Source organism: Babylonia areolata, chromosome 1 (genome assembly GCF_041734735.1).
Source record: "Babylonia areolata isolate BAREFJ2019XMU chromosome 1, ASM4173473v1, whole genome shotgun sequence".
Lineage (NCBI taxonomy): Eukaryota > Metazoa > Mollusca > Gastropoda > Neogastropoda > Buccinidae > Babylonia > Babylonia areolata.
In genome coordinates this window covers 14,356,269-14,380,268 of record NC_134876.1, presented here as the reverse complement: position 1 = coordinate 14,380,268, position 24,000 = coordinate 14,356,269, and the positions used below count along the sequence as shown (strand labels likewise).

Below are 24,000 nucleotides of genomic sequence, written 5' to 3'. Positions count from 1 at the left end.
GTCTCCATCTACCCAATTCGGGTTTCTCGGATTAAAAATGATTTTGAACCTTTTTTGAACCTCAGGACAGGAGTGACCTGACGGAAAGAGGTGAGCCTGATGAACGCAGGCATCTGCTCTTTTTTAATTTTTAAAGAGCACGTGTGGTGTAGCGTATATGGATCAGCCCGCACGCTTTTACACCTCGTAAGGAGGAAGGTGGTAGAATGGTTAAGACGCTGTATCTGACGATTCAGTGTTCGTGAAGGACTGGGTTCGAATCTCGATCTCGCCCTTTCTCCTAATTTAACTGGAAAATCAACTGGGCGTTTAAGTCATTAGGGTGAAACGATAAAGCGAGGGTCCCGCGTGCAGCACACTGAAAACTGGCGCACTGAAAATGAACCCATGGCAACATTCTGCAAAGAATTTAACTCTTACATTTGCACAGATATATCGGGTGTCCCCCAAAAAAGTGAACCACTTTTTGACAAGTATTTTCTCAGTGATAGAGAAACGACCAGCGGTCGAGGGAGTGAGTGAGTGAGAGAAAGCGAATTCATTGAAAATTTTCACACAGTAACCTTAGGTTATTATCAAGTCTGCAAAATATCTAAAAGTTCGGACGCAAATTATTTCAGGTCAGGATGTCAGTGAAGGGCTGTCATCTCACTGAGGTCAGACAGAGCTTACAGGTCAGGATGTCAGTGAAGGGCTGTCACCTCACTGAGGTCAGGCAGACCTTACAGGTCAGGATGTCAGTGAAGGGCTGTCACCTCACTGAGGTTAGACAGAGCTTACAGGTCATGGTATCAGTGAAGGGCTGTCACCTCACTGAGGTCAGGCAGACCTTACAGGTCAGGATGTCAGTGAAGGGCTGTCACCTCACTGAGGTCAGGCAGACCTTACAGGTCAGGATGTCAGTGAAGGGCTGTCACCTCATTGAGGTCAGACAGAGCTTACAGGTCAGGATGTCAGTGAAGGGCTGTCACCTCACTTAGGTCAGACACAGCTTACAGGTCAGCGTGTCAGTGAAGGGCTGTCACCTCACTTAGGTCAGACAGAGCTTACAAGTCAGTATGTCAGTGAAGGGCTGTCACCTCACCGAGATAAGACAGAGCTTACAGGTCAGCGTGTCAGTGAAGGGCTGTCACCTCACTTAGGTCAGACACAGCTTACAGGTCAAGATGTTGGTGAAGGGCTGTTACTTCACACGGCTTCAAGTCTTCAACATTCATTATCTAAGGCAGGCAGGATGTAGACATGAACAACAATTTGATTATGAACACTCGATCTTGTGTATGTGTATGTGTTTGTTTGTGTGTGTGTGTGTGTGTGTGTGTGTGTGTGTGTGTGTGTGTGTGTGTGTGTGTGTGTTAGAGAGAGAGAGAGAGGAGAGAGAGAGAGAATGTATGATGCACGCATACAGACTCTACTATTCATGTTGTATATTTTTCATGGGGAAATTAGTAGAGTGGGGAGAGAGAGCAGAGTTTTGGAGGTGGAGGGGTGGTGAGAGAATCAGTGAACGGGAGGCCCAGCTCCTGTTCATGTAAGGGAGACAATCGAAATAAAACTACCTCTACTCTTACCACACAGTTTCCTCCCTTAAACTCTCTCTCCCTCTTCCTTTCTCTCCACTTTTCTCTTTCTCTTTTATTTTCTGCGTTACTCTCTGTCGGCCTATCTGACTCTTTCTTTCATTTTTCTGTCTCTCCTCCTCCTTTCACCCCTGTCATCCCTCTCAACAATCCTCTTGCTTGTCTTCTGACTATAATAATTGATGGTTAAGTTTTCACTTCATCAGTGCCTTGTGAGCACAGTTCATCTTGATATACATTATTTTTGGTCTTGTCTAACGGGTGCCTGCATGGCTCAGTAGGTTAATCACCGTTCTCTCAATCAGAAGGTTGTGAGTTCGTGCCTCCGGGTACACCCAAAATGTGAAGAGTAGAATGTAGGATAAAATGAAACCAACCGAAAAAAAGCCATTGAAATAAGAGTAAAAAAAAATAAAACAAGAGAGGCAAGGCATTCAAGACTCACTTGTGATAAATTAAGTCCCCTAGCATTAATTACAGAGTAATTTCCCTTTTTAACTATCTGCACCGAAAACGTTTGCAAAATAAATAAAAATTCCATGCTCAGCAAAAGAAGTTCCTGTTTGAACAAAAAAATGATAATAATGACTCCTCTTGTTGTGTCAGAATAAGAGGTCAAAGTGCCAAGTTTAGAGAATACAAAAAATATAAATATAACAGTAAGTGCAGTTTTCATATAATTAGGCTTCTTTTAAAAAAATTTTTTTGTGCCTATCCCAGAGTGCAATATTGTTTTAAACAAGATGACTGGAAAGAACTGAATTTTTCCTATTTGTATGCCTAATTTGGTGTCAACTGACAAAGTATTTACAGAGAAAATGTCAGTGTTAAAGTTTACCACGGACACACAGACACACGGACACACACACACACACACACACACACACACAGACAACCGAACACCGGGTTAAAACATAGACTCACTTTGTTTACACAAGTGAGTCAAAAATGACAAAAAAACAACAAAAAACAAAAAAAACAAAAAACAAAAAAAAACCGAAGAAAAATGAAACTTAGCTTATTTTTTGGTGGTTGTTGTTGTAGCTGTTATATATATATATATATATATATATAGACATGTGTGTATGTATATTTGTGTGTACATACGATATATGCGTGTACATGTGTGTAAAAAGCAAAATCAATCAGCCAGGATGAATCACATCCAGCTTCTGGGATTTTCGAGATGCTCCCCTCAGGTCGACGGTATAGAAGTATAAGGACGAAGACCAACCGCTTCGCCAATAGCTTTTTCCCCAAAGCAGTCAATGCCCTGTCTCTCGAACATATCCAGTATGATTGGATAGAATTGTGCAATCAACAACCATCTACCTGAAGATCTAGTCATTAGCCCCATCCACATGTGATCTGCGGCTTCTGTTCAAACGTGTGTGTGTGTGTGTGTGTGTGTGTGTGTGTGTATAAAAGTGTAAGTATGCACAAGTTTTTGTATTGATAAGCGCAGGTATGTATCCTAATTTCTACTGTATCTGTGTATGATTTTTGATTTATGTTCGTACCTTTTTTTATGTACATTACCCCCCAATATTCTTTGTGACCCCGGTAATAAAGACATATTCTATTCTATTCTAATGTGTGTAATGGCTTGTGCTCCTGTCAGATTAGACCCATAGCTGCTCTGTATCTGTGCATTTGTATGTCTGAATATGTGTGTGTATGTGTACGTGTGTGTGTGTGTGTGTGTGTGTGTGTGTGTGTGTTCATGTATGTGTGTTTGTGTGAATGGTTAACATATTTGTGTGTGTGTGTTTTACATGTATATGTGTGTGCATGTTTGTGTGTGCATGTTTGTGTGTACATGTGTGTACATGCATGTGTACATGTGTGCGTCGTGTGTGTATGTAAATGTGAGTGAGAGTGAGCGAGAGGTGTGTTGCAGTCCGCATTACCGAAGTCTATGTTTTAACCCGGTGTTCGGTTGTGTGTGTGTGTGTGTGTGTGTGTGTGTGTGTCCGTGGTAAACTTTAACATTTCCATTTTCTCTGCAAATACTTTGTCAGTTGACACCAAATTTGGCATAAAAATAGGAAAAATTCAGTTCTTTTCAGTCATCTTGTTTAAAACAATATTGCACCTCTGTGATGGGCACAAAAAAAGAGAAAGAAAACAAAGATGCTAAATCATATGCAAAATGAATTTGCTGTTATATTTATATTTTTTTGATTCTCTAAACTTGGCACTTTGATCTGATATTCTGACACAGCATCAAGAGCAGTCATTTTTTTAATATAATGTTTTGTTCAAACAGGAACTTCTTTTGCTAAGCATGGAAGTTATATTTCTGGTGCATGTCTTTGGTGCAGATAGTAAAAAAGGGAAATTAAACTGTAATTAATGCCAGGGGGATTAATTTGCTTTAAACTGATCTTTCTCATCTTAAACATTACATTTTGAAATTATACGCAATACATCAAAAGCTTACGTGTTTTACTCTCAGTGTACAGGGCCTTCACTATGTTCATTCGCCCAAGTGGTCTTTTTCAAAAAATACTAAAATCAGTACTATGAGTGGACTTTATAGATCTATTAGCTGAGCCCAGACGGTCATGGGCAAAAATCAGTTGCGTACAGATATTTATACATATTCAAAGCTCGTGCTCATATTCCTCGCGAACGTGAAGGACGCCAGTTTGTTTCAAGTTGTTGACCTGCCCGTTCAATCCTATATTCAATGGACAATACACGATAACATGTGATGGAAAGACCGTTAAATATTTATTCAGAGACTGGATTATGCCCCAAACTGCCATAAAAATATCAACAAAATCAGTCGGAATTCATGGTTAAAAATAATAAACCATGAGAGTTAATACCCTTGATGAAACGTAAAAAATTGTCAGTCTTGACTTTTCAAAATTAAGTCCTTTTCACTTCATACGACCTCTTGAAGTACTTGTACTTGGCTCTACATGTTATTAGTTTAACAAAATACTCAATTTTCATATCAACTTTAGAACTATAAAACTAGAATGAACATAAAAGAGAAATTGAATCGACCGTGTCGTACATTCCCAGCGGGTGTAACTAAACTTGTACATCTATCTAGATCCAGAGAAAACGGTAAATGTTGCAGTGTGATTGCGGCGCTAGCCACGTCTCCTTTACCGCGGACTTAAAAAGAATTTTTAATTGCCCTTAAAGATTTTTTGAATGCCCAAGATACACCAGAATAATGTGATTTAAACAGCGTTCTCACTGCGAATGCCGCAATCGATTTATCGCCCTTAAAAAGCATGTTTAAATGTTAAATTTTTGAAAGTCAGTTAAGGAGCCGCGATAGTGTATTGAGTAAGACAGTTTCTTCTCACCCGAACACGCGGGGTTCGAATCTGCCTTCAGGGCCATTCTTTTTTCTTTTCTTTTTTTTTAACCCGAAACTTTATAATAACAAATACAGAAAACATTTTAACGATTAGATTTTTTAAAAAGTGTATCACAAGTGAGTCTTGAAGGCCTTGCCTCTCTTGTTTTTAGTGTAAGACTGCTTCGCGAATTGTTAACACTGTCCACGTAAAAAAAAGAGTTTTTGTACTGCACTACACGCATATAATGTGAGGCCTAGTACGATAACACAAAGTGTTTTAGTGTTAACACTGCTTCGCGAATTATTGTTAATTAACATTGTCCATGTGAAGCGTTGACTACGGAGACAGGTGTCGTGTTGTTACAGGTGACAACCCGTGCTCCTTCAACAACGGTGGGTGTGAACAGCTGTGCTTCGCCCTGCCCAACCCCAACAACACGCAACCAGACACCGCGCAGTGTGGCTGCGCCTCGGGCACCCTGTCCACCAACGGCAAGTCTTGCCAAGGTAAGGTGGATCTGTACTGAAATGTGGGTGGGTGGGGGTAGGGTGGAGGTAAGGGTGGATCTGTACTGAAAATGGGGTTGGGGTAGGTGGAGGTAGGGGTGGATCTGTACTGAATGGTTGGGTGGGAGGGAGTAGGGTGTTTACGAGGGTGGAAGTATTGAAGTGTTGGGGGTGGTGGGTAGGGTGTGAGGTGTAAGGGTGGATGTGTACTGAAATGTGGGTGGGTGGGGTAGGGGGAGGGGTGAGTACTGAAAGTGTGTGGTGGTAGGTGAGGTAGTGATCTGTACTGAAAGTGTGGGTGGGGAGGTGGGGTGGATCTGTACTGAATGTGGGGGGTGGGTAGGGTGGAGGTGAGGGTGGATCTGTACTGAATGGTGTGGGTGGGGGTAGGGGGAGGTATGGGCCTGACGATAACGACAAATGTGTTTGTGGTGTAAACTGCTTCGCGATTATTGTAATTACAATTGTGCCATGGGTGAAGGTTCACTACGGAGACAGGTGTCGGGTTGTTACAGGTGAGCAACCCGTGGCTCTTCAACAACGGTGGGTGTAGTGAACGGGTGCTTCGCTCTGCACTCCGAACATCGAACCGACACGGCAATGGTGGCTGCGCCTACGGGGGACCTGTCCACCAACGGCAAGTGCGTGAGGGTAAGGGTGGGTGGTGGCTGTACTGAAATGTGGGTGGGTGGGGGTAGGGTGGAGGTAGGGGTGGATCTGTACTGAATGTGTGGGTGGGGGTGGGTGGGGGGTAGGGTTGGAGGTGAGGTGGTGGATCTGTACTGAAATGTGGGTGGGTGGGGGTAGGGTGGAGGCGAGGGTGGATCTGTACTGAAATGTGGGTGGGTGGGGGTAGGGTGGAGGTGAGGGTGGATCTGTACTGAAATGTGGGTGGGTGGGGGGTAGGGTGGAGGTGAGGGTGGATCTGTACTGAAATGTGTGTGGGTGGGGGTAGGGTGGAGGTGAGGGTGGATCTGTACTGAAATGTGTGTGGGTGGGGGTAGGGTGGAGGTATGGGTGGAACTGTACTGAAATGTGTGTGGGTGGGGGTAGGGTGGAGGTGAGGGTGGATCTGTACTGAAATGTGTGTGGGTGGGGGTAGGGTGGAGGTGAGGGTGGATCTGTACTGAAATGTGTGTGGGTGGGGGGTAGGGTGGAGGTAGGGGTGGATCTGTACTGAAATGTGGGTGGGTGGGGGTAGGGTGGAGGTAGGGGTGGATCTGTACTGAAATGTGTGTGGGTGGGGGTAGGGTGGAGACGAGGGTGGATCTGTACTGAAATGTGTGTGGGTGGGGGTAGGGTGGAGGTGAGGGTGGATCTGTACTGAAATGTGTGTGGGTGGGGGTAGAGTGGAGGTGAGGGTGGATCTGTACTGAAATGTGGGTGGGTGGGGGTAGGGTGGAGACGAGGGTGGATCTGTACTGAAATGTGGGTGGGTGGGGGTAGGGTGGTGGTATGGGTGGAACTGTACTGAAATGTGTGTGGGTGGGAGTAGGGTGGTGGTATGGGTGGATCTGTACTGAAATGTGTGTGGGTGGGGGTAGGGTGGAGGTGAGGGTGGATCTGTACTGAAATGTGTGTGGGTGGGGGTAGAGTGGAGGTGAGGGACGGATCTGTACTGAAATGTGGGTGGATGGGGGTAGGGTGGAGGTGAGGGTGGATCTGTACTGAAATGTGTGTGGGTGGGGGTAGGGTGGTGGTGACGGGTTGATCTGTACTGAAATGTGGGTGGGTGGGGGTAGGGTGGAGGTGAGGGTGGATCTGTACTGAAATGTGTGTGGGTGGGGGTAGGGTGGAGGTATGGGTGGAACTGTACTGAAATGTGTGTGGGTGGGGGTAGGGTGGAGGTGGGGGTGGATCTGTACTGAAATGTGGGTGGGTGGGGGTAGGGTGGAGGTAGGGGTGGATCTGTACTGAAATGTGTGTGGGTGGGAGTAGGGTGGAGGTAGGGGTGGATCTGTACTGAAATGTGTGTGGGTGGGGGTAGGGTGGAGGTGAGGGGGGATCTGTACTGAAATGTGGGTGGGTGGGGGTAGGGTGGAGACGAGGGTGGATCTGTACTGAAATGTGTGTGGGTGGGAGTAGGGTGGAGGTAGGGGTGGATCTGTACTGAAATGTGGGTGGGTGGGAGTAGGGTGGAGGTAGGGGTGGATCTGTACTGAAATGTGTGTGGGTGGGCGGTGGGGAGGATGGGTAGAGGGGGTGGAGGTGAGGGTGGGTGAGGTAGGGGGTGTTTTGTGTGTGTGGTTGTGTGTGTATGTTGGGGGGGGGGGGAGGGGGAATGTTGGTTTGTGTGTGTGTGTGTGTGTGTGTGTGTGTGTGTGTGTGTGTGTGTGTGTGTGTGAACATCTACATGTGTGTATACTTGAGAAAGGTAGACAGACAGATACATTGATCGATGAGTAAAGTAGACAGAGAGATAGATAGATTGATCGATAGACTGACAGATATACAGATAGATAGGTAGATGGTATAGATAGGTAGCTGATAGATAGATAGGTGGATGATAGATAGATAGATCGATAGATAGATAGTGGTGTCTGCGACTGTTCACAGTCTGTTCCATTATTTAGTCATCTAAATAGTCTGCCACAATGTACAAGTTTGTCGTTGTTTATTTATCTGAACATCATATAAACATCCAGTTGCCAACGTCATTTTACAGTCACCATGTATGTAACCAAGTCAGAGTCGAAATAACTTTATTCATCCCTTTGACTCAGTCGCAAGGCAAATCACTGAGCTTCAAACACGGAGTAAGTGAAATCACACAGTACAACTATTTCTTCTTCTGCGTTCGTGAGCTACAACTTCCACGTTCACTGGCATGTACTAGTGGGCTTTTACGTGTATGACCGTTTTTAACACGCCATGTAGGCAGCCTTACTACGTTTTCGGGGTAGTGAAACAAATTACATGATTTTGCCTTTAAACTTCACTCCTTCTTCGCTCCAGCGCCCTCGGACTTTTTGCTGTTCGCGGCGGAGTCGGAGATCCAGTCCCTGTCTCTGGACCCCAACACCACCTCTGCCCCCATTCCCTCCATCACTGATCTCCGAGGGGCGGTGGCCTTGGACTTTGACGCCAACGACAACTACATCTACTTCTCGCAGGTCACCGCCAAGAAGATCTCGCGCGTCAAGAAGGGGACCAATCAGATTGAGGACCTAATCACTGTCAGCAACAGTAGTAAGTTGGGGTGGTGGTGGTGGTGGTGGTGGTGGTGGTTTGGGGACAGTTGTGATTGTTCGTTGTGTCATATCGGGTACTTTTCATCGGAGGGATGCGGGTGGTGGTGGTGGTGGTGGTGGTGGTTTGGGACAGTTGTGACATTGTGAATGGAAGGCATGTGTTCGTTGTGTCAGATCTGGTACTTTTCATCGTAGGAATGGGGTGTGTGGGGGTGTGGGGGGGATGGTTTGGGGACAGTTGTGACATTGTGAATGGAAGGCATGTGTTTGTTGTGTCAGATCTGGTACTTTTCATCGGAGGGATGCGGGTGGTGGTGGTGGTGGTGGTTTTGGGGACAGTTGAGACACTGTGAATGGAAGGCATGTGATCGTTGTGTCAGATCTGGTACCTTTCATCGTAGGGATCGGGGGAGGGGGGCGCGGGGGGTGGTGGTGGGGTGGGGAGCGTTGGCGACAGCTGTGACATTGTGAATGGAAAGCATGTGTTCGTTGTGTCAGATCTGGTACCTTTCATCGTAGGAATGGGGGTGGGGAGGGGGGGGGGGGGGAGGTCGTGGCTAATACAGTTTGAATTTGTTATTGATTTTGTAGTGAATTTACGAAGGCGGGGTGGCGGGGGAGGGGGTGGGAGGGGGGTTGGGAAGAGATTGTGTGACAGGTCTGTCCTCAGTGTTTTTGTTTTCATCATTGCTTCGACTGGATCAGAGTTGGCTACTGTATATTCACAGAAATGTGCCGTAGAATTCTTGAGAAATTCTGACGACACTCGACATAATAAACCATGTGACAATTGTTTACATAAACAACAACAAATTGGAAAAAAAAAGAAGAAGAAAAAAAGAGAATGATGACAGTGTCGGAGAAGGAGATGATTAATAATACGAACATGGAGGAAGACCATATAAGAGAAGAGGATGATTAATATTGCGAACATGAAGGAAGACCATATAAGAGAAGAGGATGATTAATATTGCGAACATGAAGGAAGACCATATCAGAGAAGAGGATGATTAATATTGCGAACATGAAGGAAGACCATATAAGAGAAGAGGATGATTAATATTGCGAACATGAAGGAAGACATTATCAGAGAAGAGGATGATTAATATTGCGAACATGAAGGAAGACCATATCAGAGAAGAGGATGATTAATATTGCGAACTTGACGGAAGACCATATCAGAGAAGAGGATGATTAATATTGCGAACATGAAGGAAGACCATATAAGAGAAGAGGATGATTAATATTGCGAACATGAAGGAAGACCGTATAAGAGAAGAGGATGATTAATATTGCGAACATGAAGGAAGACCATATAAGAGAAGAGGATGATTAATATTGCGAACATGAAGGAAGACCATATCAGAGAAGAGGATGATTAATATTGCGAACTTGACCCCTTTGCTGAACTTCTGTAAAGTTACGTCCGTTGTCAATGGATGAGGATGAGTTAATTATTAAATTATTAATGTGTATTGCCTATGCTTATTGGCCTTGTGTGTGTTTCTTCTCTTTGTTCTTTTAATATCACTCTTATTGTTTGTATGGTTTATGTGAAATAGGTATAGTTATCCGCGTGTGTGTGTGTGTGTTGGGGGGGAGGTGGGGGGGGTGGGGGGGGGGGTGGGGGTGGGGTGTGCTGATTATCTGGTTGTGGTTTTCCGCAATTCATCTTTATTCTTATCTTATCTGTCTATTGATTATAATCAATGTGCAGTATAGTAGGCTATGTTTATAATTATATTCAAATTATGTTTCTTAATTCTTTCTGTTTTTACATTACGAATACTAGTTATTACCTGCATTGTGTGTGGATGTATGTATGAAACGATGTATGTGATATCTTTGTAACAATTGTAGGGGCTGTTGTTGGCTTTTACAGTTATGGTCTCCATGTTGTTTACTTGTCTATGTTGTGATAATGCACCTGACCAAATTTCTCCAGTTGGAGATAATAAAGTTATTCTTATCTCTTATCTTATCTTATGTAAAGTTTCGATGACCCCCCAGGGGACACAAGAACTAAACTTCTTGCCTGTGCCTTTGCAACCTACCTGTGTGTTCCACGTGCAAGGCGGGAATTCCCGCTTCGTGCACGAGATCACGTCAGTGGAGGGGCTGGCCTTTGACTGGGTCTACAAGAAGCTGTACTGGGCCGACCTGTTCCGGAACCGGATCTACAGCTCTTCGCTCAACCTGTCCGTGCCCGACAGGGCCTCCATCTCCAACACCGTCGTCATTGCTGTGGTCCAGAGTCCGCGGGCCCTGGCGATCCATCCGTGTAACGGGTCTGTCATTGTGTTCCGTGTTGTTTATTGTCATTTGTTTGTGTGTCAGTGATTGTGTCGTTTATGAGTGTGTTCCGTGTTGTTTACTGTCATTTGTTTGTGTGTCAGTGATTGTGTCGTTTATGAGTGTGTTCCGTGTTGTTTACTGTCATTTCAGTGATTGTGTCGTTTATGAGTGTGTTCTGTGTTGTTTACTGTCATTTGTTTGTGTGTCAGTGATTGTGTCGTTTATAAATGTGTTCCGTGTTGTTTACTGTCATTTGTGTGTGTGTGTGTGTGTGTGTGTGTGTGTGTGTGTGTGTGTGTGTGTGTGTGTGTGTGTGTGTGTGTGTGTGTGAGTGATTGTGTCGTTTATGAGTGTGTTCCGTGTTGTTTACTGTCATTTGTTTGTGTGTGTGTGTGTGTGTGTGTGTGTGTGTGTGTGTGTGTGTGTGTGTGTGTATGTGTGTGTGTGTGTGTGAGTGATTGTGTCGTTTATGAGTGTGTTCCGTGTTGTTTACTGTCATTTCAGTGATTGTGTCGTTTATGAGTGTGTTCCGTGTTGTTTACTGTCATTTCAGTGATTGTGTCGTTTATGAGTGTGTTCCGTGTTGTTTACTGTCATTTCAGTGATTGTGTCGTTTATGAGTGTGTTCCGTGTTGTTTACTGTCATTTGTTTGTGTGTCAGTGATTGTGTCGTTTATAAATGTGTTCCGTGTTGTTTACTATAATTTTTGTGTTTGTCAGTGATTGTGACGTTTATAAGTGTGTTCCGTGTTGTTTACTGTCATTTGTTTGTGTGTCAGTGATTGTGTCGTTTAAGAGCGTGTTCCGTGTTGTTTACTGTCATTTGTTTGTGTGTGTGTGTGTGTCAGTGATTGTGCCGTTTATGAGTGTGTTCCGTGTTGTTTACTGTCATTTCAGTGATTGTGTCGTTTATGAGTGTGTTCCGTGTTGTTTACTGTCATTTGTTTGTGTGTCAGTGATTGTGTCGTTTATGAGTGTGTTCCGTGTTGTTTACTGTCATTTGTTTGTGTGTGTGTGTGTGTGTGTGTGTGTGTGTGTGTGTGTGTGTGTGTGTGTGTGTGTGTGTGTGTCAGTGATTGTGTCGTTTATAAGTGTGTTCCGTGTTATTTACTGTCATTTGTTTGTGTGTCAGTGATGGTGTCGTTTAAACTTGCTGAATTTGTAAATTACCAATGAACGTGTTGTAAATGATTATCGATGATGTAGTGTTTATGATTTGCTGTAAAAATGTTTTTGAACAGCTTACCTGCAGCGTTTGATGCTGACGTTGTGTGTCAATGTTAGCTGCTGTTTTCTATGTTGATGCAGGGTTGTTGGTCGGCTTTCGCTTTGTACCTCCAATCTACGGCTTTTGAATGGTTTTGATGCAAACAATGATTGGTCCGTGCTATCATTTTTGAGCTGCAGACCGGAGAACATTTTTTACGCACAACTGGTTTGGCAGTGTCATACACCTTGAACCGATAACCTCTCAAAATTTGTTTTCACTGTTTCGTCCGTGTAGTCACCTTTTTTTGAGTTTCATTATGCAGACGATTGTTCGGTTTTGATGGTCATTTGTGCAGTCATGTTTTTAGACCTCTTTTTAACGTGTCCTGTTGTACTGCTGGCAGTTACATCTTCTGGTCAGACTGGGGCCGCACACCCAAGATAGAGCGGGCCACCATGGCGGGCAACGGGCGACAGGTGATCGTGTCCACCGACCTGGGCTGGCCCAACGGACTGTCCATTGACTTTGACGAGGCCAAGATCTACTGGGCTGACGCCCAAAAGTCAGTGACACAGATGATAACGATAGAGTTTGCCTGTTTGTATTGCGCTTTTCCCTAATACACACACGCTCTCTCTCTCTCTCTCTCTCTCTCTCTCTCTCACTCTCTCTCTCTCACACACACACACACACACACACACACACACACACACACACACACACACACACACACATGCCTATCTTTAAAATAAATGATACTTCCCTTGAACATAGAAAGGAAGTGAAGTCCCTTGAAGTATATCTGACAACAAAATGAACATGGAATTACCATATAGAAAATATTTCAGCAAAAGCTAGAAAAATGTTTAACTTCTTAAAGATTATATGTAAGCAATCTTTGGGACAAGACAAATTAACACTTTTGCGCCTGTCTACATCGCATCTTCGATCAAAATAAACCTATGCCCAAGAAATATTTTTCAGTACCCTAAAATATTCATTGAAGAAACTCCAAAGTATAGACTGCAGAGGATAAAAACTTGCACATGGTATACCAGTTCATGCGTCCTGTATTAAAACATACACACGGCTGGGGTTCTACCACTCAAAGAACACAGGAACCTTCAGTGCACCACATTTGTCTTGAGAATCTCTACAGTGGAAAATGATTTGAAACCTGAACCAAATCTTAAGTCCGATACTGACTTTTCAAAAAGAGCTAGCACCATAGCCTTTCATATGACCATAAGTACATGTACATCTACTACTATAACAAGCTCTGATCTAAATCGGAAACAATATTGCCAAACAGTCTGTTATAACCACTATTCCACCTTGGGAACTGAAGAGAGACCGATTTGATATTGATTATACGAATGGAACAAAGACTGAAAACATAAGTTTATCGTCATCTTATGCTCGTATCCACTTATGTGATCAATATCCAAACCGGTAACCTGATGGTTTATACAGATGGTAATGCAGGTGCCGCATATATCGTACCTGACCTAAACGCAGAAAAGTTTATAACGTGGGAAAAAAGAAATCAATCTTTACCGCAGAGTTTATTGCAGTACTAATGGCATTGCATTTTTTTTTCTTCTCGATTTTCAAAAAATATATTCCAGATTGCTTTTTGTGTCGACTCCAAGTCAGTTATTGATACTATCAGATCTTTACACCCGAGATCTGAAATTATTATTGAAATTAGACATCTAATTCATTTACTCTCAGTGAGGGATACTTGTATAACTTTCATCTGGATTCCTTCGCATTGTGCCCTTTTTTATAATGAGAAGTTTGATCTCTTGGCAAAAAAGGAGCAAAGGGATCAGCTGAGTCAACATGTTTATCTCTTCCATTTTCATTGCAAGAATGTTATAGTATAGTAGAACAGATTCAGCGACCATACTTTCAGCCAGAAGAAAGGAGAATAGGCTGTTCAAATTTACAGGAAGAAATAGATAATATTTATTGAATTGTTGGTAAACACGAACAACACATTTACAGTAAAAGGCAGGTTGTATTATTGATCTGTAGATGGAAACTGAACTGTTTCAATGCAAAATACATAAAAAGCGTTTCCTGCATGTGTGGTAATCCTACAAGTGATTATGTATTTCCTTGCGACATGTTAAAATGTCATATATCTGTACTAGTAGTATCTTTTCCGGTGCAGGAAATATTGGACTCTTCACTTTTATTGTTCGATTTTTTAAATATCATTGTTAAAATAGCCCAGATGGGTTGCTGTTATAACTTGTTGTTTTTTTTCTTTGAGGTGGGGGGCGGGGGGAAGGTTGGGGGTGGGGGGTGGGGCCAAAGAAATCTTGGACTTGTCACTGTTAATGTTTTACTTTTTCAATTCTTTGTTACATCGTCCAATTGAATTGTTATTATAACTTTTTTTTTACGCCTGTATGTTTTAAAGTTGGAAGTTAGCCAGATTGTTGTAAAGTTAATGCTGTGAATATTTTTTAAATCCATTTACCCCCTACCTCCCCCCACCCTTTTTTTCATGTCTAATATCACATAATGTGGATAGACACTGAATGAAATTGAACACACACACACACACACACACACACACACGCACGCACGCACGCACGCACGCACACACGCACGCACGCACACACACACACACACGCACACACACACACACACACACACACACACACACACACACACACACATCGTACTTTTTAGTACTTAATTTCCATGTGGATTAATAAAGTGTTTTTGACTTTGAATTGGATTTATTCAGTAAAGTTTCATTTTGTTGATACTTAAAGTTATTGTTGTTGTTTTTTCAGAACGAGTCAATTAATTTTGTTTATTTGTATTCATTCATATATTCATTTTCACTCATTCTTTTTTTCATTCCTTTATTTATGTTCATTCGTTTATTTGCTGTCATTCATTTATAAACTGATCTATTTTCACTTCCTTATTGTTGTTTAGTTTATTTATTTAACATACTGTTTAAATCTCAGTCATTAATCAATTAATTAATTAATTATTAATAATCAATTCATATATGTTCACTTGTTCATTGTTGCTTAGTTATTTATTTATCGTACTGTTTATATCATTCATTCATGAAATAATCTATTTTCACTTGTTGATTGTTGTTTAGTTGTTTGTTTACCATACTGTTTAAATCTCTATTATTCATTCATTGATTAATCTATTTTCACTTGCTTATAATTGTTTAGTTATTTGTTTATCATACTGTTTAAAATTATATCATTCATTCATTGATTAATCTATGTTCACTTGTTTATTGTTGTTTAGTTATTCATTTGCCATACTGTTTAAATCTCTGTCATTCATTCAGTATTTTAAAATCTCTATCATTCGTTCATTAATTAATCTATTTTCACTTGCTTATTTTTGTTTAGTTATTTACCTTCCATACTGTTTAAATCTCTATCATTCATTCATTTATTAATCTATGTTCACATGTTTATTGTTGTTATTCATTTGCCATACTGTTTAAATCTCTGCCATTCATTCAGTATTTTAAAATCTCTATCCTTCGTTCATTAATTAATCTATTTTCACTAGTTGATCGTTGTTTAGTTGTTTATTTACCATACTGTTTAAATCTCTATACATTCATTCAGTATTTTAAAATCTCTAGCATTCATTCATTGATCAACCTATGTTCACTTGTTTATTCATACGCCGTACTGTTCGAACCTTGCAGAGACCGCATCGAGCGGTCGAACCTAGACGGGAACTACCGAGAGGTCATCGTGCAGACCACTGTGCACCCTTTCTCCCTCACCGTGTTTGACTACCATATCTTCTGGACCGACTGGACACTGCGTGAGTTGCCCCCCTTGTTGGTGTGCCTCTCGCTCTGTCTCTTGCCTGCCTGCCTGCCTGCCTGTCTGTCTGTCTGTCTCGGACTCTTTCTTTCTCTGTTTTTTTTTTTTTTTTTTTTTTAATTAAAATTTTTTTTTTTTTAGGGTTTAAAAACAGCGTATGATCATTATTAGTTACAATCAATTTCTTTTTGGTCTAAGTATAGAAAAGTCAGTATAATTATTATTCATTCCAATCAAGCTATTTTGTTCAAAGTATAGAAAAGTCGTGTGTGTGTGTGTGTGTGCGTGCGTGCGTGTATGTGTGTGTTTGTGTGCGTGTGTGTGTGTGTGTGTGTGTGTGTGTGTGCTGCATGCGTGCGGATTTGTGTATGTGTGTGTGTGTGTGTGTGTGTGTGTGTGCAGGAGGTGTGTACAGAGCGGAGAAACACACGGGGGCCAACCTGAAGATGCTGGTTCAGGGGCTGTCCACCAGACCTATGGGCATCATCGCCTTCTCCTCCAGCAGGCAAAAGTGTCAGTGCAGTCTCGTACACTTCTTGTTCTTCTTCTTTCACATTCTCCTCCTCCTCCTTCCTACAACAACAACAACTACTACTACTACTACTACTACTACTACTACTACTACTTCTTCTTCTTCTTCTTCTCCTCCTTTATCTCCTTCTTCTTCTTATTCCTCCTCCTCCTTCTCCTTCCTACTACTGTCACTACTACTGCTACTTCTTCTTCCTTCTTTTTCTCCTTTTCCACCTCCTCCTTCTTCTTCCCCTTCATCCTACTAATACTAATACTACTCCTTCTCCTCCTCCTTCTTCCTACTACTACTGCCACTACTACTTCTTCTTCTTCTTCTCCTCCTCCACCTCCTTCTTCCTACTACTACTACTACTACGACTAGAATACTATCTCTTCCGTAGGCTCCAACAACCTATGCGCCAACCACAACGGTGGCTGCAGCCAGAGCTGTCACCCCGCCCCCAACAACCAGGTGGAGTGTGCCTGCCACGAGGGCACCGACCTCATCATCGGCAACGACGGCAAGATGTGCGTGCCCAAGAACCACACCTGCTCGGAGAACGAGTTCGTCTGCCAGAACGGTCGTTGCCTGCGCGAGCGCTGGGTCTGTGACCTGGACAACGACTGTGGCGATGGCAGCGACGAGGACCCCAACATGTGTGGTGAGCAGTGGCCATCTGCCTGCCTTTTCACCGTTGACGGGTGCAATAGCCGAGTGGTTAAAGCGTTGGACTTTCAGTCTGAGGGTCCCAGGTTCGAATCTCTTGGTGGGTAAAAGGTGGAGATTTTTCCGCTCTCCCGGGCCAACATATGTGTAGAGGTATTAGTGCTGAACCCCGTTCGTGTGTATACTGTACGCAGAAGATCAAATACACACGTTAATTAAAAGATACTGTAATCCATGTCGGCTTTCGGTGGGTTATGGAAACAAGAACAGACCCAACATGCTCACCCCAGAAAACGGAGTATGGCTGCTTGCATGGTGCGGTAAAAACGGTCATACACGTAAAATATTGCATGTCGGTATGAGTATATGTGTGCGTGACTGAAACCTGATTGAATGACACAGGAAACGAATGATGAGCACCCAAATGGTAGCCGTCAGTCGGCACTACCCAGGTCGGCAGCCTGTGGTGCAATGACCCCGTGTTTGTAAAGCGCTGAGAGCTTAGAGCTTGGTCTCCGACCGAGGACAGGCGCTGAATTTGTATCCATATCACTGTACTATGGGGACAGCAAAGATGAGGATCCCAACAATTGAGTATCGCATTCACTATCAGTTAGCAACACTCGCCTTCAAACATTTTGACATGTCATCTTCCATTGTATCTCTCTTCTGTATTTGAAACATATGAACCGGACAGAACATTACGATCCAGTTCTGAAAAGCTGCTTAAAGTTCCAAGGACTAATCTGAAATGCGCTGGAAATAGGTCTTTCAGAACTCACGTTCCCCAAGTGTGGAACTCTCTACCTTCATCTCTTAGGAATGCCTCTGATCTACATTCCTTTAAGTCAGATCTGAAAACCTACCTTTTCCGTAAGCATTTTTGTTCTGGGCGAAACGGTTAAACCAAGGTATGCCTGTTAACAAGTATCTTTGTACTAGTATTTTTGTAGTCCTGTTTTAATGCAGTGTGTATTTTATGTAGTTTTGGTCTTAGATGTGATGACATTTTTTCTATCTGGTTGTTTTAATGGGCGTGTGTGTGTGTGTGTGTGTGTGTGTGTGTGTGTGTGTGTGTGTGTGTGTGTGTGTGTGTGTGTGTGTGCGTGCGTGCGTGCATGTGTTTGTGAGGGTACGGTACTCTGGTACGCGTGTGTAAGTGTGTAGGCATGTTAGTATGTCCGAACAGAATTCTATGTTATAAAATAAGAAATATCTTAATGCTTATGCAATATTGTTTTTAGTGCAGTTGACATTTAATGCCAGTGTGTGTGTGTCTGTGTGTCTGTGTGTAAGTGTGTGTGTGTGTCTGTAAGGGAGGGACACACACACACACACACACACACACACACACATATATATATATATATATGTATTATTATTATTATTATTATTATTATTATAGACATGTGTGGTGAATGGCCCTCAGCCTATCTTTCACTGTATTGCATTTCCATGAAATCAATTCTTTGTTTATTTCGTCTACCTCTGCCTGCCTCATTCAATGTCCGGCCTTCAATAGGCTTTCAGGCTTGTTGTTGCTCAAGTTTTCTTAATTGAACGCTGTATTTCACCTTGTTTCTTGATATCAAAAATGTTTTAACTCACTCAGTACGGCCAGTCCTCTCTTCTCCTCTACACAGACCCCTCGGATGTCCAGTGGGTGTCTGAATGACCCAACCTTTAGCTTCCGTCGTCAGAATTGTGATATTCTTTGTCAACATTCACCTCTTCAGTATAAGAGCCTTCCGCTTGCAATATTTTGATGGTGGTAATTGGGGTGAAACGCTGTTAACGTCTTCTCTTTCGCCGTTCGTATGGAGAGAGTTAAGCAAAAGAAATGTAAATGTAATATTCTGCGATACTTGCAATAGATACTTGATCTATGACGTGTTTAGCCTTGACTGTATATTCAACACCACAAAGATTATGATTTTCATCATATTGAAGTATTACAGAGAACGGCTGCCCCGCAATGATATTCTTATATATTTGTTTTGCTTGTTGATGGCGCAGTTTTTATTTATTTATCTGTTTATTTACTTATTTTTCTATTTATTCATTTCTGTATTCATTTATTCATTTGTTTATTCATTCAGTTATTCACTCATGTACTTATTTATGTATTATCTATTTATTTCAGCCATGCACACATGTGACCCCAAGTACTTCCACTGCAACAATGGCCGCTGTGTTCCTCTTCGCTACCGCTGTGATTTCGACAACGACTGCAGGGACAACTCTGATGAGGAGGGCTGCGGTGAGTATAATACATCAATTGCAATGGAGTCTCCCGTCGGACCGACGGACGAGTAGGCAGGCAGGCTTATCTGTCGGTGTGTCTCCTTAGCTCGACGTTCCGACATTAGCCTGGTTGCCTGACCAGCACAGGTGACTTTTTTTTAAAAAGCTCCGTGGGTTCGGAAAATGTGAAGTCATCATAGCAGATAAGGGAAGGACTTTTGACGGTAAATATGAAAATCAGGAATAACACATGAGAGGCGGAGCTTCATTAAACTCACTTTGGAACCACGCCCACCACGTGGATTTACGAATATTATGGTCCTTTTTTCTTTCTTCAGGACATGATATTGATATTTTACAGGTGTACTTTTTACTTTCGCCGGCACAAAACCGTCTTGGTGGCGAAAGTGAAAAGTACTTTGCAAATTGTTTTTTGCCAGGGATCTCAGCCTCAATACACTGCACATGGATACTTTTCTGCACAAAGCTGTCTGGCTGTTGGCACGATCCACTGAACATGGAAATGTCATTCAGATGCAGATCTCAACCTTAATACACTGCACATGGATACCTTTCTGCACATATCTAGATATTTGGCTGTTGGTATGCTCCAAGAAGCATGGAAATGTCATGCAAATGCAGAGATTGTGAAAGAAGTGAAGGTTGGTTTGCAGCGGTTCCAAAAAGGCGTGTTGACTTCTGCTCTTCTGTGAATGATTTGGCGGTACTTAATCACCCCAGTCACAACGGTTTAGTCAAGGATGAAAAAACAACAACTAAAACAAGAGAGGCAAGGCCTTCAAGACTCACTTGTGATACACTTAAAAAAAATCCAAGCTTTTTATGTATTGAGTATAATTTCAAAATGTAATGTTTAAGATGAGAAAGATCAGTTTAAAGCAAATTAACTCCCCTAGCATTAATTACAGAGTCATTCCCTTTTTTACTATCCGCACCAGAACGTTTGCAAAATAAATAAAACTTCCATGCTGAGCAAAAGAAGTTCCTGTTTGAACAGAAAATGATAATAATGACTGCTCTTGTTGGGTCAGAATATCAGATCAAAGTGCCAAGTTTAGAGAATGCAAAAAATATAAATATAACAGTAAATGCAGTTTGTATATAATTAGGCTTCATTTTTTAATTTTTTTGTGCCCATCCCAGAGGTGCCATATTGTTTTAAACAAGATGACCGGAAAGAACTGAACTTTTCCTATTTTTATGCCAAATTTGGTGTCAACTAAGAAAGTAGTTGCAGAGAAAATGTCAATGTTAAAGTTTACCACGGACACACAGACACACAGACAAACACACACACACAGACAACCGAACACCAGGTTAAAACATAGACTCACTTTGTTTACACAAGTGAGTCAAAAAACCGCATCACATTTTGATACTTGTTGACAGTGCCAACATGTGTATGGGTGAAGAAGGAAGGGGTTGACAGAAACACATGTGTGATAAAGAAAGAAATAATAGGTAGAAACAAAATTCTCTGCACACGTGCCTTACCTATGTTCCCACCTTTTGTTTTGGCACGTGCGTAGAGTACCCCACGTGCAGTCCCACCCAGTTCACGTGCAAGAACCACTTCTGCATCGACATGTCTCTGAAGTGTAACGGTGTGGACAACTGCAGGGACGGCAACAGGACGGATGAGCTCAACTGTCGTAAGTCATGCATGATATGTTTTCACATAATCATGTTTTAGTTTTGATGCTCTGATTAAATTGAATCTTTAATGTTGTAGTTTGCTTCACCATCCCGATAAAAAATTCAAACTACGTTGTATTTGCAAACACAAGCAGTTTATCATATGCAATATCTTCTCCTATTCTGATATTCTAATGCAAGTTGCAAAAACTAAATATGTACATTAAACGAGAGAGAAAGATTAAAAAAACAGCTACAGCTTCTGGTACTGATGATCTTTCTCTTTTTGCTAGAAAGTTTTAATGCAATATTTGGCCAGCAGGAATTTGATTTGAGTGCGATCATTCACATCTGACGCTCCACCTTCCACGCTTTCCATACTGAACCTGAATCAGCTGATATAAACTGCTGTTCTTGTGTTCACGCAAGTGCCCAGACCAGATGTGTTACCAAACTGTATTCCCATACCAGTTAAATCGATATTCTGTGCTGTTCATGGAAGATAGCGAATACTTCGCCCATTTATTTATCTAAATCGCGTTTGAAGCTTTTCATTCCGGTCACTCATGGGCCCACTTCACTGACAGTTTTGTTTGTGTAATTACATAGATGTTTGCTTGGTCGCTTGGGTCCTTTACGAAGCTTGACACGATCATTGCATTGGCTGGTCATGACCAAGTCACTTATACAAAGCTGCATCATGTGTGTAATGAATCTCCTGAAATGTTGAATTGTTTTACGTACAGGATGGTTGCTGTGCGTGTGCGCTCGTCGGATGGGACGATATGCAATTTCTTCTTCTTTGGCCCTGTCTCTCTCACTCGTTCTGTCCAGAAAATAAAATAACATTTTATTTTATCATTTTTACTTTATTTTATTTTATTTTGATTTGATTTGATTTGATTTATTATTTATTTTATTTATTTATTTATTTATTTATGTTTATTTTTTATTTTTATTAATTTTTTTTTCTCAAGGCCTAAGTGCGTTGGGTTACGCTGCTGGTCAGGCATCTGCTTGGCAGATGTGGTGTAGCGTATATGGATTTGTCCGAACGCAGTGACGCCTCCTTGAGCTACTGATACTGATACTCTGTCCATAATTATGATGCCTCTACATCTCACTTCTTCTGTTAATGCTTCAGTTCTATTCCTCTGTATGTCTTGCTAAAAAACAAACAAAAAAGAACCTTGTTTTAAAAAAAAGCTTTAATCAGTGTGTTTTCTGAATCTGTCAAGAAAAAAGTCTTACTTGTTCGTTTGTTTATTTATAGTCTGTTCATCTAAGATGATGATATTAGACTGAAAACGAATGATATTATTTGGATTATTATCATTTCTATCATAATTATGATTGTTATTATTAGAAATCGATATTTCTATGTGTTCGAATGTAAAGGGGGGCGGTTGAGGTGGAGGGGAGGGGGGGCAAGAGGGAGGGGACTAAGAAAGGAAGAGAGAGAGAGAGAGAGAGAGAGAGAGAGAGAGAGAATGTGGAAAAGATAGAGTACAAAATATAAAATGGAGAGGGTGAGTATCTATGATTGGAGAAAGAAAAAAACATAATATTGGAAGGTTGTGTGTGAGAGGCGGGACGGGGGAAGCGGGATTAGGACAAAAAAAAAATCAATAATCAAATATTGTATGCACTACTTCTGTAGATTATTATTTGAAAAGAGGTTCATATGGGGACCTACAATAAACAACCGACTGGACTATTCAACACATAACTAGCTAACTTTAATAAAGAACAGTGTGAAATATATAACTTTTTCCAAAAAATGTTAACATTTGAAACTGGTAACTGACGGGCGCAATAGCCGAGTGGTTAAAGCGTTGGACTGTCAATCTGAGGGTCCCGGGTTCGAATCACGGTGACGGCGCCTGGTGGGTAAAGGGTGGAGATTTTTACGATCTCCCAGGTCAACATATGTGCAGACCTGCTAGTGCCTGAACCCCCTTCGTGTGTATATGCAAGCAGAAGATCAAATACGCACGTTAAAGATCCTGTAATCCATGTCAGCGTTCGGTGGGTTATGGAAACAAGAATATACCCAGCATGCACACCCCCGAAAACGGAGTATGGCTGCCTACATGGCGGGGTAAAAACGGTCATACACGTAAAAGCCCACTCGTGTGCATACGAGTGAACGCAGAAAAAGAAGAAGAAGAAGAAACTGGTAACACGTGTTCCGTAATTTCTGGAGGCAAAAAAGGTTTCATTTCTAAACAGCGGGTTAAAACGTGCTCTGCCGTTAAACGTCCGAAGTCTTACCCGCATTGCACTGTGTTTCAGCGCCGAGAACCTGTCCCCCCAACGAAGTGAAGTGTCCCACCAACAACCTGTGCATCATACGCCGCTACATGTGCGACGGTGACAACGACTGCGGTGACAACTCCGACGAGAACGTGCTGTTCTGTCAGCAGGTTACCTGCAGTCCTGGTCAGTGTGTGTGTGTGTGTGTGTGTGTGTGTGTGTGTGTGTGTGTGTGTGTGCGTGTGTGCTTGTGTGCTTTTGTGCTTGTGTACTTTCTATTTCAGACGGGGCACCGAAGCTTCAGTGAATAGTAGAGTAACAACTCTGACATCCAACAGAGACAAATAGCGTGTCTACAGGAAGCAAACCTTGGCACCGACCAAGTTGTAACGTTCGACTGCCCCAGAGGAAAACATCATTAACTCTCTCCATACGAACGGCGAAAGAGACGACGTTAACAGCGTTTCACCCCAATTACCATCATCAAAATATTGCAAGCGGAAGGCTCTTATACTGAAGACGTGAATGTTGACAAAGAATACCACAATTCTAACGACGGAAGCTAAAGGTTGGGTCATTCAGACACCCACTGGACATCCGAGGGGTCTGTGTAGAGGAGAAGAGAGGACTGGTCGTACTGAGTGAGTTAATGCAGTAATGTCTCGCTCGTAATTGTCTACGTTTGGTTTTGCCGCACCTGATGTAATTTATTCTTTAGTTATT

At 42.2% G+C, this 24,000-nt stretch overlaps 1 protein-coding gene across 1 annotated transcript in view; it reads left to right on the top strand.

Annotated features, from left to right (window-relative positions):
- The window catches only part of LOC143279855 (low-density lipoprotein receptor-related protein 2-like), a 194,327-nt gene that overhangs the window by 112,874 nt on the left and 57,453 nt on the right, over positions 1–24,000 (top strand). Inside the window, exons 43-52 of the mRNA XM_076584111.1 lie at positions 5,272–5,412; positions 8,368–8,601; positions 10,678–10,891; positions 12,512–12,670; positions 15,818–15,939; positions 16,344–16,454; positions 16,856–17,116; positions 19,265–19,381; positions 20,916–21,038; positions 23,317–23,463. Coding sequence (XP_076440226.1) covers positions 5,272–5,412; positions 8,368–8,601; positions 10,678–10,891; positions 12,512–12,670; positions 15,818–15,939; positions 16,344–16,454; positions 16,856–17,116; positions 19,265–19,381; positions 20,916–21,038; positions 23,317–23,463 — 1,629 coding nt within the window. The remainder of the gene's footprint in view (positions 1–5,271; positions 5,413–8,367; positions 8,602–10,677; positions 10,892–12,511; positions 12,671–15,817; positions 15,940–16,343; positions 16,455–16,855; positions 17,117–19,264; positions 19,382–20,915; positions 21,039–23,316; positions 23,464–24,000) is intronic.